The 17,821-nt window shown below is 43.5% G+C and overlaps 2 protein-coding genes across 2 annotated transcripts in view; one reads left to right on the top strand and one right to left on the bottom strand.

Annotated features, from left to right (window-relative positions):
- Positions 1-5,978, bottom strand: part of PIP5K59B (Phosphatidylinositol 4-phosphate 5-kinase 59B) — a gene marked incomplete at its 3' end in the record, with an annotated part of 9,403 nt that extends 3,425 nt beyond the window's left edge. The window contains exons 1-10 of the mRNA XM_017909861.1: positions 5,532-5,978; positions 4,412-4,446; positions 2,789-2,917; positions 2,283-2,531; positions 1,962-2,114; positions 1,715-1,879; positions 1,417-1,632; positions 1,114-1,340; positions 888-1,023; positions 649-736 (exon numbers count right to left, since the gene is read on the bottom strand). Coding sequence (XP_017765350.1) covers positions 649-736; positions 888-1,023; positions 1,114-1,340; positions 1,417-1,632; positions 1,715-1,879; positions 1,962-2,114; positions 2,283-2,531; positions 2,789-2,917; positions 4,412-4,446; positions 5,532-5,643 — 1,510 coding nt within the window. The remainder of the gene's footprint in view (positions 1-648; positions 737-887; positions 1,024-1,113; positions 1,341-1,416; positions 1,633-1,714; positions 1,880-1,961; positions 2,115-2,282; positions 2,532-2,788; positions 2,918-4,411; positions 4,447-5,531) is intronic.
- A 5,570-nt stretch (positions 5,979-11,548) lies between these two features.
- LOC108554550 (synaptic vesicle glycoprotein 2B) lies at positions 11,549-15,604 on the top strand. The gene is made up of 11 exons (XM_017909860.1): positions 11,549-11,627; positions 11,733-11,951; positions 12,023-12,185; positions 12,267-12,388; positions 12,450-12,694; positions 12,809-12,954; positions 13,353-13,524; positions 13,639-13,753; positions 14,010-14,169; positions 14,242-14,369; positions 14,437-15,604. The coding sequence occupies exons 1-11, from the start codon at positions 11,549-11,551 to the stop codon at positions 14,490-14,492; spliced, it is 1,605 nt and encodes a 534-aa protein (XP_017765349.1). The 3' UTR covers positions 14,493-15,604.
- Positions 15,605-17,821: the final 2,217 nt, after the last annotated feature.

The following is a 17,821-nucleotide window of genomic DNA, read 5'->3' as shown; positions in this document are numbered from 1 at the left end:
ATATATATATATATATATATGTATATATGTAACTCTAGCTTATGGCTTACGGCTCTATACAAACTGGAATCTTAAACAACAAGATCATTACATCGCTACTTAATTATAAATGGCAGAATTATACGCGTTAGTATATAAGTATCATACTTTTTTGAGCGGTTTAACCTTTGCAATTCAATTGTCCAAACTCTCGTTCACCCCCAGTCACCTATCCGTACGTTTAAAATATGTCTCAAAGATTTTTTTATTCTTTCTTATCTTTTTCTTTTTTTCTTTCTTTTTCTCTTTTTTGTAAAAGGTACTATGCGACAACATTGCATTGTATATATGTAGTTGAATCACAGTAATTGATGCTATTACTATAAACAGAAAGATTTAATTAATCACGATCAGCTGGCGATAAAAATACTTGTTATAATTTCTACTCTACTTAAAGCCTAAGACTTTTCTTGTACTTTATGCTTTATACGAGATATAGCCAAATGGATTTGGCAAAATACTAGGAGAAACGTCAGTCGATATTAATAAACCCAAAATATAACGATAAGTAACTGATTAAAAAATTGCTTACAAATTAAGAATGAGCCTTGTTCAGTGTTAACATTGAGGTCAAATTTGTTAGAAGAGGCTGATTGGGATGGTACTTACGTGACGGTATCTTCTTGAATACTGTCTTCGCCATGAAATCTTGAAAACGTTGCGCGTAAAAACCGGGCCGATGTACCGACACAGTGTCCTGTAAACAAACACAAATGGCATCCTTTAACATCTACACGATACGATACATAAATATGAATGACGATGTACGACTAGGACCATTTGAACAATGCTTGTAAACAATCATAAGAGATTAATCGTTATAGAAGAAGGTGGGAAATGTAACTTACACCATCGTGTATCATCGACTTCCAAGTATGTTCGAGCTTTTTCTTGAGCCTGTAACTTTGCAAAATATCAATAATACCAAGGAAGAGTAGTAGGCGCTCGCCGCGGGCGTTGCGAGCAGGAATTCCACCTCGACTGCTAGGAACATGAACACAATTAAAATCACGTTATTAGAGCATACGCTTTGTATACAATCGACATGCGAAGAAATGGAAACACGATACTCACGGTACATCGTCCTCTTCATCTATCGGCTCGCTTTCAGCCTGAATACTCTCCATAGCAGTACTGTGCGCAACCAACCTTTGTCGGTTTATGCTTCGTGATCGGTTCAGGGCGCTGGCTCCTATTCTATCCTCTCGTTCCCGTTCTCGTTCTGCTTGAGTAAATGCTACACTCTCACCTCCGACTTCGCCAACTTCTTCCTCTGCACTCGCTGATAATCTCTGCTCCTGCTGCGATATAAAAATTCTATCTTACTTTTTCCTTTCATAATGGATTATATTTTCGTATCATTCTTGTACCACCTACCGCTTTTTCTCTTGCAGCCTGGTCAAGGTTGTGAATACCAACGAGTAAAGAGTAATCCATGATCTTGAAACTTTCCAACACTCGACAATCTCTTTGAATAGTTTTAACTAGGGCACTATACGTATCCGCTTCTAAGAAGATTCCTTCTGAATGATGCTCCATGAAATCTAAATCTTTATACGTTGGAGAAGATTTGGATCTTTCTGATTTCGATGCCTATCAGTCGAAGGAATATCTCGTTAGATTCGTTGAAAAATGGTGTTCATGAAACTGATGCAAATATGGTAGAATAGCAAACCTTTCTTTTGTACGTCGATCCTTTCAAGTCGTACTTCTGATGCAGTTTCACCGACGATGGCAGAAGGTTATTCATAGCAACTAATCTAACATTTTTACTATTACACCGATAGCAATACAACCCAAAGAATTTTGGCAATAACGTCCTCGGGTTTTGATTTAGATTCTATACACAAAAACTGTCCGTTCCATGATCTGTACTTTTCAACGTAAAACTACAGTCTACGTAAAAGGACATTAAAGCTTACCATATAATATCCTGGAAGAAGCGTTTGTAAAAATTCTCCTTCTTTGTGTTGCACAGTCTTTATGATGAACTCGTCATCATCTGTTAGATAAAAGATACTTCCACTAGCGCCAGGGTTCGATAATTCGCGTAACGGAGCGCTACACATCGACATCTGAATATTCAAGTGGTGTCGTTAGATGGACGCTGATTAGCAAGCGAGAAGAGGATGGCCGTTTTACGGGGAGAAACATAAGGAGTTGAGGTCGATCGTGTTCCTTCGTGATTCTTATGCGAAATGAAGAAAACAATATCGATCATGCGCCGAATGATCTGTACTTACTAGAAAGTCATCCGGTTGGATTCCAAAGAGATCCCGAAAGTAACGAAATGCAATGGGTGCGTAGTTTTTGAACTTAAACTCGGAGAAGTGATGAGCAGGAGTATGATTGGATCCCTCGCTCGGGAAGTTCGTCGTTTCTACCGTCATGAAATCTTGCATCAGTAAATCACGCTCTGGTTTACTTGCTAAACCACCGACTGCATGTTGTATGCCTAGCTGGATGGATCCCATGATTTGCGTCGTTTGGATCTAAACAATTAATGGTATATAACAATAAGGATTTATTTAGGTCAGATAAACAGAAATTCATTTTTATTGCATTATCGTTATAATTCAAGGTAATCTGTTATTATTAGCTACATCGGCTTCTTTTATATTCCTTATCATTTGAAATTGTCAGAGGACATTGTCCTGAGTCAATAAATTTATCTACTTATTGTGATTATTTTCTTTTATCAAAATGTTTACGCTACAGTAAAACGTCATTGCATTTTTCTGCGAGATACCTTTTTGTACGTGATTTCACCTCCCACTCCAACTCTTCTGTGTCCGATCTTTCTCTCTCGCTCCGATTTGTTTCTCGACACCCCAACAGGGGTTTTGGGCCCCATCGTGCCATGTTGGTTTAGCGAATTCTGTAAAGAATCATACGATTATCATATTGCTACGTACATCGCGTAAATTATCAAAGAAAGAAAGAAATTCACTCCGCCATATTTAATCACGGAACTATGCTTCTAAAAATAGCCTCTTTTTCAGCTGCAAATAAATATCGTTACTCGAATTAGTAAGATTTTGATATTTCGAAAATGACAGATTAGTGAGCAAAGGCAGAAAACTTCTATGCAGGTGATTAATTAATTCCAAGCGCAAGAAACTAGATGAAAATGAAATTACTCGCGTCCTCACAGTCCGCCATGACATATTTGAAGGTAAAATTCCTTTGTTATAAATTTTACTCAACTTCGATAGCTGAAATTACTCTATGATAGAGCCTCGAATATTCAGTGTTTGCCGAGACACGAGAGGAAGCAGCGAAGAAGAAATACGCGAGCATGCGTCATTCGAATGAATAATTACACAACTATTCTTGTCTCTAGAGACTCGTCGTATAATGCATCTCATCGCGAGCTGAACCCGAACGTCTTACTCGCGACGTGGCCATTTCGAATCAGTGCTTGAATTTCCGAAATATTCCCGCGCGTTTTTTCCTAGAAAATATCAGTCCCACGTCAGAGTAGATTAGTCGATACGTGAAAGGAGTGTTTACATCGCGTATCGAACATTATCGCGATCCACATCGATGATGAATATGTGCTAGCGTGAAAATAGAACTAATGTTGGAAAACAGAATCTCGAATATAAATCGAATACACGATTGATTATTATATAGGAAATCAGAGGACATCGACGCACCATCTATCGGCCGATCGTTGAACGACGGTACGGGCCGCGGTAAAATTGACGTGTCAAGTGAAGCGATGCATTTGAATGGAGTAAACGTGTGAAAATGCAAGAACAGCGTCGAGATAGCGAGGATTATTCTTATATAACGTTCACCTGCGTCTGTGAGGCATAGTTCCGTGTCTGGTAACGTTACCCCGTTACCGGGCGCTGATTCCTTTTGCTTTAAAATCAAGTGCACTGGATTTCAGCGTTTAAACAAGCACGCACGTTACACAAATGCCGGGAACGTTGTTTTATGTAACACTCTATTATATTTATTATTCATTATGGCATCTGTGTGTAATATAACACTACTTTCGAATAGAAGAAAAAATATGGCAGGATATAATATTATTTATACGGTGTAAATTATCTAGTCTCATATAACGATTTGCACATCGAGAGCATGTAAATAACACTTGTGCGTTTAAAAAGTGTTATACGTGTAAGTAAATCGTTGAAACGGAAGAACGATACGCGACGAGTTGCCTCGAGAATTTCGATAATGGTGCCTACGTAAAGCTGTTTGTTAGTTATCTCTTTCTGCCGTCCGTCGCGTAACGAGTCGCAGCGTGTAAGTGTCAATATTAATATCTATAGGTGGAGCGTCAAGCAAGAATCATCTCCTTTAAAGTACTACCGTATCCGAGAGATATATGCGGGGAATTGTACTTTTTACTTACGTCAAGTGCTGTCACCTTATCCCCTGTAGATTTATCTGTAACATATCGAAAACAACGTGTTTGTTACACGAAATAAGGTCACGTAACAGTTGACTCTCACATGTATATATCTATACATATATACGTGCACGTATACATAAAAACCATATATAATAAGGTCACGTAACAGTTGACTCTCACATGTATATATCTATACATATATACGTGCACGTATATATAAAAACATATGTATATCTTCATATATATATAATACGACGGTGTCGAACGAACGAAAGTCCCGTTTCTAATACGAGCGCAGGGCAGACACGCATGTAAAGAGAAAAAAATCGCACGTTTAAAATGACCGGTCGAATCAATCGTGTGTATTCCGGGAAAGAAACGAGAAAGTGGAACGTTAACCGAGTTCAAAAACGAAAGTCGTGCACACGCTGATTGCGATGTGGATTCACTATTGACACATGTAAGCCTCGGTACCGTTAGTCCCGTTACTATTAAATTTTAGCCCTTGGACGAGGCCTCGTAGTTTCATTCAATCTTCCTACGCGAGAACTAGACGATTCGCGTAAACTTTCGCTACGACGCTAAAAATTCTCAAAGTTCATTCACATTCGAACCGATGTTATTTTTGTGAAGTCCGATTCAGTATCGATTGTGCGACGACGGAAAAAGGAAAAAATCATACAACGAAGGTATCGATAATGATAAAACAAGCCGATTAACGAGGAAGAGAAACAAAGAAGTTGAGAGAAAAGAGAATTTTTCGTACATCTTTTGCAAGGCGGCCGTCACTATACGTTGCGACGGGTGACACCCATCAGCTGTCAAATAGCGAAGTGGATTAAGCACAGTGTAGCCCTGAAAGAGCATACACTGGTCGTCCGGTTGCCGACTTAACAAAGAACGGAACGTAGCGCGAGCATGCGGAAGCGAAACGAAAATCCGATCGGCCACAATCGATCGATCACGCCTATTTCTTCGTCACGTCCCGCGGCGCAAATCCCCGACATCGCGAGAAAGGATGCCCGTGTTATAGGCGTCTGGAATCGCGTTGCTTTTATAGGTTAGGTTGTGACACTTAGCCGGAACGACAAAGAGCTTAACGAGGATAAGAGCTACTCACTGTCCTCGTCCGTGTACTGTTCCGGTCTGAGATGATCCTCTGTGGCTTGTACCGGGCCAGTGAAGCTCGTCTCGACCACCTCGATCACGTCCACATTGTCGCCCGAAGCCATTTTGTACGGACGTGCCTTCTTTCAATCCACCGAGCGCACTGACTCACGTACGACGACGACGATCTTCCTGACAGTTTCGCGAAGGCGCCTCCTCTGTCGTCGCTTTGCACGGCAGCATCTTTCGAGTTCGAGAAACACGGCACGTTCAGGCCGACGCGTACGTAACTCGTACTCCTTTACGGAACATTTTTCGTTTCACTCGCGTGTCGACCGTTTCACTACGGTTAGGGAAAAAAATGTCAATGATACACAGACTCAAAGGCTCTCCAGCTCCGGGCTGAGAACACCCACGAACCTCGAGAGCGCCTCCGGCCTCCCTGCTATTCGTCTATTGACCGGACGCCATCTTGCCCCGATTTGGTTGCCATCTTACGGTGGCACTCGCAAGCTATACATGCCCTGAGGCGCCTTTATTATTAATCGCGTGCATTTTAACGACTTATTCTACACGTATTTTTTTTATACACGAAATGCTATCGAATTGGAAATTCGAAAGGGATGCAAAGATCGAACAAAATTACTAAATAGTAACTAGAAATAAAGAGGTTATAAAAATAAATTTTACTCTGCAATATTTACCGACGGTAGATCTCTGTTGGTTCGAACTGGTGCTCTTTCACCGGAAAATCATGAATATGACTCGATGACCGTATCGGGCTCGAAATAGAAATTGTCTCATGAATAGAGATAAAAGGGAAAAAGAAAACAAGGGATATAGAAAACCAATAACGGAATGTTACATTATATAAGTAACGATGCAAATCCATATATATATATATATGTCTTTTATCAATGAACCTATGCACGCGGATTGCACGACATTGGGGATTACGATAAACTTGTTACGCGTGGAGATTAGTATTAACATACATGAATGCTACCACGCACGATACGTAATTTATGTCATGGTCAGCTGTTACCTTTTATATTTCATGCTGCGATTTAGGAACATTCTATTTCTATTTCCATTTCTATTTACAAATAGAAAGCCTATATACACATATATTTACGCTTCTAAACTTGTAACGAGCAGAATATAGCAACGGATACGAATCTCGTAACGATACCAATCTCGAAATTAATCCCGACCCAAATTCCATCATGCGATGAAGACGTAAATTCTCAGTGGTTGTAAAACTAATTTTTAACTTCGCTAATTAACACCGATCGTTAACTTTAGACCCAGCGATGCCCGTAAAAGTAAGAGACTCGACGTTTTTCGTAGACAAACGTTAGGTTATTTAATCGCGTGTCGTCTTTCGTGTATTCCAGTTGTAACATGGTTAAATTCAAGTGGCCCATCGACAAAGTTCACGTACAAAGATTGCTCCTCTTGAGCATCGTCGGTATGATTTCGTTCGGGATAATAAAGGGTCATCTAGCATACGAGAGAAAGGTAACTATAAAACACACGAAGAAGAATCGTCTCTCTTACTCTTCGTAACGCAATCGCCATATGCACTTATAACACATGACTAATCACTAACTGTCGGAGGAAAAAAAGAGTCATAGACTAAGAACACGACAGAGCGCAACAGGAACACAAGTCGCTATGCAGATTTATCTAAAAAGTTATGAATCATCGTTCGATTTAATTGTTGGCGAGCCGCCCTATCGAAATGACTGGCTAACACCCGGTGTCATTAATCCATCGCGTCGAGTTCGCTCATTAGGGAGCGCATTGATCGTGTAAAGTGTTTCGCATAAAAGGTTTCGCTTAATGCTCGGCCAGATGGACGAGATTTATAGCGGGTAATGTACAATTAATTATCATACCGTTCGATGAAACTTTCTTGCGAGTTCGGCGTTCCCTGGCCATTCCGCTGCGTGCTTCTACGTTACCCATGTGTGTAAGATCTAACACGCCCTAGCCTGGTTGCATCGTTGATGCCTGTTCAGATATCGGATGTTTATATCACGCGATGCGTTCCACGTATCCGAGTTCTCTATTCACCGATTTACACACGGTTCTCGCGGCACGGCGATTAATAATATTTCCACAATGCACGCAACGACACGCACGGGACATCGAATTTTTCCGCAATTTACACGCGCAACCGGGTTAAACAACGGCCGAGTGTTAATCAACGACACGGAACGGAAATGCCAAATATGTTTCGCGGGTTCTTCGCCAGAAAACAGCTGATCTCTAGAGAGAGATGCGTGACGCGTCCGTTGTATCTGATACAAGCCGATTAACCGTTTCTAGAATTCGAACATAGTTCTAAAATGGCTTAACGATCGCACGAGATAACTGGATGTCGCGAGAGCAGCCCGGGGCTGCTCGAATCGTTCAATTTTCATCCTCGCTGTTACGCCGGTGTCCACCATCGTCCACCATATCAATCTTCTCACCGGCCGGTCCCGAGCATCATCGTTTTCCCCGTCTCTGGCCGAGTTCTGCAGGATAAAAACCGATTATTCCGACGCGCGATTTCTGCCTATATTAATCGTCCTTTACCGCTACGAATCCCGCTAGCCCCGATGCCGGAAAGATCGCAAGCGTTAGATCGAAATCAAACGCGCGCCATCGAATAACAGAAACCATTTCTTACCACGGCTAAATGGCAAGTATGCGAATTAAAGCGAGGAACGCGATAATGCTCGTGTGCGTACGCATCCACGATGGTTAGCCACGTAAGTACGTAGGAGCGAAAGGAAAAGAAAAGGAACACACGTTGGGAAAAAGGAGGAAAGGAGGAAAGAGCTGCGAGTTTCCTGTGTGCCCTCGATCCAGCGTGTTCCTGCCGTTTCGCATTAAGCCTCGCGTTGCCCACTGGAGGCTCTGTGTTACAAGATCAGCTGGATCGATTATCGAGCCGTCGATATTTAAGCCGACTAATCAACGATGACCTTAATTAATTCGATAGTAAGATCGCGAGAAGATGTATTAGCGCGAATATTATTACCTATGCACACCGAGTGGGCCCGTGATCGTTCCCTCGCACGGGGCTCGTTTCAGCGGCCCAAAAACCGGGTCACTCGTCGCGCAACGTCGATTCCAACGCGTGTTAAAAAACAGGAAACGTTAATTAGTCCGACGAAACGAGTCCCGCGTACTTGCCATACCGATTGACCTTGTAACTCTTCCTTCTGTTGCGAACAAGGTGTCGGAGTACATGCAACTGTTGGAGCATTACAAGGCGAAGGAAGCCAGCCTCGCGAAAAGCAAGGAATCCTTGGTGAACCGACAGGAGCTGGCGTCTGTCGTGTCTTCGACGTCTGCTGCGGCACAGGGAGAACCATATGCTGCAGTTGACCTGGAGTCAAGTGGAAGATAATCGAATGATAGCGTTGGATAAATGACGATACTCGTGTGTCACGTTTTGTTTAGCATGTTACCGTTTGGTGAAATCCTATGACGCTGAGAATGCTTGAATAAAATTCAAAGATCGATTTAACGTGATTGACAGGATCATGTCACTGTGACAATCACGATAATGCAATGGCAAATTTCATCAGTCGTTTATCAGATTTTCGTTATTCAGCGACCGAATATGTTTGTGGGCAACGACTGTAAAAATGCAAAGTCTTTCTCGCGACATTGGTCAAACGTCTGTGAAGCTTGCTGTACCAAAATTGATTAAGTTTTGGATCGACAATATGAGGAAAATATAGGAAGTTATTAAAATTGAAAGCTAGCTATTTCGATAAAGAAAGAAAATAGGTGACTAACAAGGTATCGTTGGTAACAAACGAGTGGAAATTTGGTAACAGGCACGTGAAACGATGGAATTCTTCCAATTCCACGGATTTTTGTCCATCGTTAGCCGAGACTGCCGCGAAAACAATGGCCATTAGCCACGTTGGAGCTTCGATCGTTTTCAACGTGTATCTGGCCGGTATCGCGAACGTAAGGTCAGGGTGGACATGATATTTCCTGTATCGAGCAGAAGACAAAGGAACAAAAGCTTCTGTCAAAGTACGCGAAGCGTGTAAGTTACCGCGAGTTAAGAGAAATGACCACAATTTGTTGATCGTTAACGCAAAGTTGACCAACTGCTTCGTTAATTACCGCCAACGGAGCATCCTTTTCGCTCCCTGTCAATTATGGAAATTAATGTTGCAATAATATTCGACCCCGATCAAGTCACGTAACTGACAAATTACGAGGCTCGAAATCGTTTCTAGTACAACGAGAACTTATCAGATCCCGTCTGCGCATTTACGTACATATGTTTTTATTACCTCACGGTATGTACTACGTACTATGATTTACTATATCGCAGACTAGCTTGCCAGCCGATTCGTAGAAATATTTCGTAACGAGATCTTGATAAGCAGTTACGAGAGGTCGTTGAAATGATCGTTTTCAAGGTTGCGGAGGAAGCATAGCGTGTTTTCTGTAACGCCTGAAAAATAATTACCAGGCGATGAGACGATATCCTCGGGATATCCTTACGGTGTATGTAACGAACAAGTGAAATTGTTCCTTCGCTTAACGTTATTTGCTTAACGACAATAGGAAACGAGGACTGGCCACTTATTGCGAAACGCTTCTCGCGGTTCGAAAATCGCTTTAGGGAAGCAGATTCAGGCAACGGAAGAGAATAATTTAATCGATAAAATCGCGAATATGAATCCGACGAGTTGTACCTTGGCAACTCGTGCGAGAAACAAGACAAAAAGGAAAGAAAGGTGGGAAAAAATATTGTACAATTAAACCTCCTCGAGCAGTGCGACGTCGAGTTGTCTCACAACTTTGCTGTTCACTGTTTATCGTGAACAAGTACGTTACTCGAGAGTTATCTCCATCTCTTAAATTTTGGGATTATGCATATATTAAAATGTTCTCGATTCGACATTATCACCGTGATGCAGACGAAAAATATCAAAAAATTTATGGGAATGCCACGTATGAGACGTTGAATTACGGTATTGGCTATCGTGCAAGTTTTTGCGACGTTCCTGATATTTGTCTTTTGTGTCCCAACTTCGTAGCCATCGGTATAATTGATTGGATATTATTCTTTGCACGTGTGGTGATCGAAAACATTTCGTTTGCATACCCCACGACGTTATTTCGAGTTAACTGTAGCGTTGAATGACTTTACGCGACCTTCGTATCACTGTCAGGCGAAATTATATCGAGCAATCTTCTAACGACTTTCGAATTATTCTCAAACGATCTCGTACAACCTTGAAGAAACTTTCAACTGCTTTTCAATATCCTTGAAGCTACATTCGAATAGCCTTGAATGACCTTGAGGTGATCTTCAGACTACCTAGTCGGCGTGTTAAATATTTTCAAACTATCTCTAGGTGTCCCTGTAGTAAATCTAATGCAAATATGAATCACTTCAAATGACACAGAATTGCTTCTACTAATTTCGAGATGACCTTCGAGTGATTTCAATAACCACTCCTGCGATGTGTTTCGAAGGTAAAAGGACTCGAAAAACATAATAAGAGTACACTTTTCTCACTAGACTCAATGACAGAAAGGAAACGTGTCTCTTCTATGCATCTCGTGCCAAAATCTCCTTGCTCCACGCGATAAAAGAATATCACCGATTCGTAAAATAAGTCGATCTAGTGCCATCGTTTGATGTAACATTTGGAGCTAGTTAATTGACCGATCTAACGACAATTTCGCATCTTTATTCGATAATGTCAGTGATAAATTGCTGCCGCTCGTTTACATAAGAGATAAAGCTGTTTGCGAATATCTTAGTCAGTTCGCGTGCTATGGCGACACAACGTATGGCATTCATCAGTCGGTTTAACTAATTCGTTTTGGGCCATGTATGCCGCTGTGTCTCCTACGCGATTCGCTAGTTAAGGCTATCGTGTACTCGCCCAGAGGCTTGCAGAAGAACGTACGCGCTCGAGGAAACAAGAATCCGCGCGAGGTTCCATGGTGTAAATCATCCAGAGCGCGTGAAAGATTACGACCCATCTCAGAATGTCGCACAATCATAGAAGTAGCATTATTTCTGTTGCAGATAATGGTATCAGAGCGAACAAGAGCAATTTCAATTTCAGTGAGTCACTTTGTTCTTCGAACAACTACGATATTTATTCGAATCTTTCAAACGTGTTCTCTGCGGAGAAAGAGAAGAAATATTTTTTCTATGTATCCCTAATAGGTAAGGAAAATCGAAATGACCAGCCAGCAAACTTCGAGACAGCCATCGCGGTAGCTGGCTGTGGAAAATTTCAGTATCTTCTCCTGCTGGCGATCATTCCTGTATCATGGGCCAGTAGTATCGACACTTCCAGTATCGCGATCATTCTTCCCGCCGCAGGATGCGACCTGCAAATGACATTCTTCCAGAAGGGCTTCCTGAATGCCATCGTATTCGTAGGTGCGTATGACATAACTCATTCCCCAAGATATATCTTTTCCACGTTGCAGTCGTTCATTCGATCCCTTCAGGAATGGTTTCCAGCGGCTATCTATGGGGCTACATCGCCGATGTTAGGGGCAGGAGAGCCGTATTCCTTTACGGCTATCTGGCTGATGGAATTTGCAATGTCCTGTCAGGGTTCTCCCAGGACTTCTGGACGCTTGCCTTCTTTAAATTCCTCAGCGGTTTCATGTGAGCCTACAACAGCTATTCTGCGTTCTCTAAATGTTTAATTGCTAATTCGTATCGCTGCGGATGATCGTTCTTCGACAGAGTAAGCGGCCCTCACGCGTCCATCGTCACCTACACCTCCGAATTTTACGGAATCAAGGGAAGAGGGAAGATCCCGTTGCTCGTCGGCTACTTTGTCACATGCGGGAACATCGTGAGTGCAGGTGAGACACGCGTAATCGAGATAAAACGTTCGTTTACACGTTGAATCACTCTAACTTTCAGCACTCGCGTTACTCATAATTCCGCAACGCTGGTCCGTCGACCTGTGGGACGGCGCCATCGTGTACAACTCGTGGAGAATCTTCCTGTCCTCCTGCGGGGTGCCAATTCTGATCGGCCTTGCCTTCCTCTCCTTGTTCCCGGAGAGTCCCAAGTTCCTCATGTCGCAGGGTCGCATGGAGGACGCGATGAAGGTTTTCAAGACGATTTACAGGATAAACACCGGCAAACCCGCCGCGGAATATCCGGTCAGATGTTTTTGGAATGGCTGTTTAGATAGTTTGCCGGGTTTTTGAGCGATTTAGCTAACCAACTAGGTTTCCGAAACGCGACGAAATGAACGGTGATGGTTTCTGTTCAAGATACAACATTTAGAAAACGATCTTCCTAAGGAAGGTTCGGATGATATGGATCGGGATGGGAAGATCGAGAAGAAGGCGATATTCTTTTATCCCTATTTGTCCCGAATTCTCTTGGTCACTGTCATGCAATTTGGGTCGATGTACGCGTAAGTACTCATTCTTTGATACGCTAAATTGCGGTTATATCATCGTCGAGGTAAACACGATTATTCGTGATCGTTAATAACGTCATCGGGAAACCTGCAGATTAATTGTTATTAAAAAGCAGTTACGATATAATTCGAAATTGATTTGTTTCGTCGGAGTGTGACATTCGTGGTCAGCGATCACGTTTGCTTTATCTATAAATACGTCCAGTTGCCTTGTGCATCGAGCATCAGACAACCGAGGCGTGACGTTTATCGGAATTGGTATAACGTCGAAGGTAATCGTAATAAAGACCGTTGAACGTCAGCGATAAAGCAATCTTGTCGGATTATCGTATTCTCAGACGGAAGAAAGCCTAGTGGTCGAATAATCTCTCCGCGATTCTTTGTTTCCGCAGAACCAACACGATTCGCCTGTGGCAACCTCAGCTTTTTACGATACTGGAAAATTTTGATGCGGAAGATTACGACTTGACAGCGGGACAACAGACGTTTTGCGAAATCTTGGATCTCTCCTCTACCTCGGCCAACGCTTCCGCAACAGGCGTAGGAAACGCGAGCTGTGCAAATGTGAGCAACCTAGTTTCGAATTTTCGTCATCCACTGATCGATCTAGTTTCCCTTTCTATCTCTGTCATTTACGATAATTTTTACATTTCTTAGATAACAGGTTATCATTTTTAGCTCCTCGTGGACGAATCTGTTTACGTGAACACGATCATCGTGTATATCTTCAGTTCCTTCCCTATTTTGCTGACTAGTTTCTTATTGAACATTTTAAATCACAAGATCTTGCTGTGTAAGTACTGACTAATGAAACTGTATCACGTATTCCGAGTAACTCGTTCACTTAACTGTCTACGCTATCTTGAGCATGAATCAAATATTTTGGAAATGGCGAGTGTCTATTTCATCGAACTCGGAAAATGAAAATAAAAAAGTTGCAATATCGCACGCTTCTTGGAAATGAAGAAATAACGAGGATACTCAGTTTGAGCGAGTTTGTGGGACACCCTGTATAGCACCTAGATAATACAGACATTTCTCGATTGCAGACATTTGTTACGGTATATCGTTCGCGTGCATAGTTTACATAAACTGGTCGTCCAGTACGCTGATGACATTACTGCTGGCGAGCTTGATCATCGGATTGATGAACACCACCCTGAGCATCAACGTCGCTGCGACCGTGATTTTGTTCCCAACTTCCTTAAGGTAGAATCTAGCGAATAGTAAGTCGCATGCATAATCGACTAAAGCTAAATCAGGATTTTCCTTGGAAACTAGGACGATAGCGGTGAGCCTGGTGATGCTGGTCGGAAGAATAGGGTCGATCGTTGGGAACCTTCTCTTCCCAGTTCTGCTGGCGCAAGGATGCCTGGCACCGATGATCAAGTTGGCGTGCCTGGTGTTACGTAAGTGATGCCCTTTTTCAATCGAACATCCCTCTGGCCAAAATACCACAACTCTTCTCCGTCGTAGTATGCAGCATTCTAACGTGTTTCCTTCCGTTGACCAAGAAGAAGGCCAAGCAGTAAGGAAAGTCTCGTTTCGCAAGCATCCGCGGAATCAATTCAACTTCCATCCACGCCAGAGCTTCCGAGGCTGGTCCTTCGCTGGAAACCAGCAAAGTTATCGTCTGGTCGAGGCAGGGGGTTGACTCGGGGAATTGGGCTAACGTGGAGAAGGCTGGACGGTATCGGGAAAGGTCGAGGGTCCGAAGATAAAATAGATTTATACGTGACTGCGTTGCGATATTAAGCTCGTCCCGAAGAAGTTGCCAGTGAAGGAGTTTCCACGTACGTACACGCTCCGACCGCGAGTGATAGATCGCATCTCCGGATAGCCTACAGACCTCGTTCTCCAACGTTAAACCGGGGAATTATACCTATCCTTGAACCGCTGCAGCGTGGTCAAAATTGCCAAAAGGAAGGGTGATCTGGAGGAACGAACGCTATTTGGCGCGACGACGAGGTCGCTGGAACGAAAGTAGCGAGGCGGCAGGAAAATAGGATAGAGAGGAGATCGATGAAGAAGCATGGGAGTATAGGTTAGAACAACGACAGCGGGAATTACGCAATGGAAAGGGTGGATGTTTCCAGCTGGACACTCTTCACGGTCACATTTTCAGCCGGTGGATCAGATCGATCTCGATTTAAAACAATGATCGAGCGCGTCGAGGACGTACGCGGCGTTCCTCGGTCGGCGTGAACACGATGCTGCCACGGGGGCCTTGGGTTTCACTTTCGACACATCCTGGAGAGCCCTCCGCTGCAGCCTTCACCCACATGCTCGTTCTTCTCGATCCCCCACGTACAGCGGCTCCGTTCAGCCGGCGTTTCGTGTGGACGCGGCTTTATCGCGCGCCCGGAATCTCGACACCTTCGCGGCGGCCACGTTGATCGAGTAATTACTCGTGTCCATAAAAGTTGACGCGAGTATTACAATGAGAGAAAGTGGCAGAGAGTCTCGTCGAATACAGCGTGTACTCATGGTGTAGCTGTCACACTCCGCCTAGGTATTTCGTTTTTAATTTCGTTGCTTTCCCAAGGGATTCGACCCGAATGCTTCGCATACTCGAATGTACCGGCTGGCGAATGTGCCGCTGATCTATGTGTCGGTTCTCTGTGTCCTTGATCGATGGAATGTTCGCGCGGATTAATTGCATATGGTATTAAGCGGGAAACGATATTCCGCGTTTAGTTCTCGTAGAATTCGAACAGACACGTGGGCTTAAGAGCGATTTTAAAGTTTCCATGTAATTAGAGTAGATGCTTGTTATTGTGCGAATGGGATTATTGTAATTAGGACGTTAACAGTCACGATCTGCGAAATATGGAAGCGAGAAATGAATACACGTTTAACCGTAGTCGTAGAACGAACGTAATCGAATTAACGGGAAACGAATGGCAATAAATGCTGCTCGTTAAGGAGAAATTATGCTCGAGCAAACACTGCATTCCTTGACTTGCCGATTTCCAATATTATCTCCCAACTACATCACAATGCGCACGCAGATCTCGTCTACAGCCATACGTTTTACTTTAACCACATACTTTAATTTCTTTGCTCGAAAGTAAGCCTGGGTAAGGTCGTAAAAGGTATCGCACAATGCCACGAAGAAAGAAATTACTAGGGTGGAATTGACTCGCGCGTTCTGCGTTTCCTCGTTATTCCGTGCTTCGCGTAAGAAGCACCCAAGGTGGCGCCTAGGACGGCATTCCGAATAAATTGCGGAAGGGAGGCGCGTAGAGTACGCGTGTCGGTGGAAAAACGTGTTGGCACTGCTTTCGCCTTTTTCCCTCTATCTTGTTCACCTTTCGAGATTCCCGCGTTGTTAACACACTGGCGAACACCTCTGTACGACTGTCGTTCGTCATGCTGCAAAGTACAGTGCCGTCCGTATATATGGCCACCAGTCTGCTGTGGAACACCTTCCTTTTCACGTGGCCTACAAGAATTTGCGAGTATCCAGACCTACGCACAAATTCGGTACGTGTAAACTGTAAAAATATTCGGAATTTTTGAAAAGATTAATTGTATTTATATTTCGTTGATTTTAGTAACACTTAGTTTGGCTAAGAACCCAGTGTGGGGATCTTAACAGTGTCGTTTCGGTATCGTTTCGTGGACGTACGCTCTCGTACTATATATGGCCAGGCTAGATCCCGATCGTAGGCCATATAAGTGACCAGTATCGTATATCGCGTTTCCTAGATCGATCCGAGAATTAACCGATGGGACTATCCGGTACATCAACGAACCGTTACATCGGCATATTCGATTAGCTATTAACCGATGAACAGTCGAGGGAAAAAAGTGCCACGTCGATACAGCCACCGATTCGACACAGGAATGAACGGATACACCAGAGGACGAGACGGTGGAAATAAAATAACAACGATACAGGGTGTCTTGTGAAAGCGGTGCCGTCGGTGGGCCCACGGTCTCTCTAATCATTCTTTACGGACACGAAGACGTCGTATCGCGATTTCACGGCCGCTATTCGCTCGATCGTTCTTTCTTCCCGAGAAATAAAACAGACGGCGTGGGTACGGACGGCAGCAGCCAGTCGCATCAGGCTCGATCCGATACTGTTAACTCTTCCCGCGAAATTCACGAATCATCCGCGCATCCGTTGTCTCTCATCCTCCGTTTTTCTCTGCTCTGTTAGCGAAAGCGATGATTTCCACTGGACTCGACGGTTGGGTGCCACACACGCTCGGGTGTCGCAAATCACGGGAGATAGGGGCTTTGGACACGACTAGTTTGATGGTCGAGCGCAGCCAGGTTTCCAGAGTACCTTTATCCCGAGCGAGATTATCTTCGCGAGATTATTCTCGAGTTACGACGGATTCGTGGCCCATAGAATATTTTCTTACTCAAGTAGATGCTTTACTGGACGTGGACCAGGATCTGTGGTAGATCTGGCCGTTTCAAAAAGCGTTTTATGCCTTTTTAAAGGGTCAATTAAAGTTCCCGTTTCTTCCCAATGGACCACCCTGTGCACGGATTTATTTACGTCGTTTCTTCATGCGTCGTTTCGAGGAAACCGGCGCAATAAGCTTGACAGTCTCTCGTCGAAATTGTCAGAGGAGTATCCCCTAGGCAAGAAGCCGAGAGTCACTAGGGAACAACAGGAGAGGTGTAAAATGGCCGCCCTCCGGCCGAGAGACTGCGCTCCGAGTACCGTCTTTACCCTTTAATTTATAATGGTACCGTCACGACGAGATTCCGCGCGAATTTTATTCCATCACCATGAGATTTCCGCCGTTTCCTTCCGGCTCACAGGCCGATGACTCTTTCTCGAAGACTAAAGACAGGAAATGCGAACGAATGCAAAGTGGCTCAATGATCACTAGCTAAC

Source organism: Eufriesea mexicana, unplaced genomic scaffold (assembly GCF_001483705.2).
Source record: "Eufriesea mexicana isolate 0111107269 unplaced genomic scaffold, ASM148370v2 scaffold32580, whole genome shotgun sequence".
Taxonomy (NCBI): domain Eukaryota; kingdom Metazoa; phylum Arthropoda; class Insecta; order Hymenoptera; family Apidae; genus Eufriesea; species Eufriesea mexicana.
The sequence above is the reverse complement of the archived record's forward strand: the minus strand, read 5'-3'. Positions and strand labels throughout refer to the sequence as shown.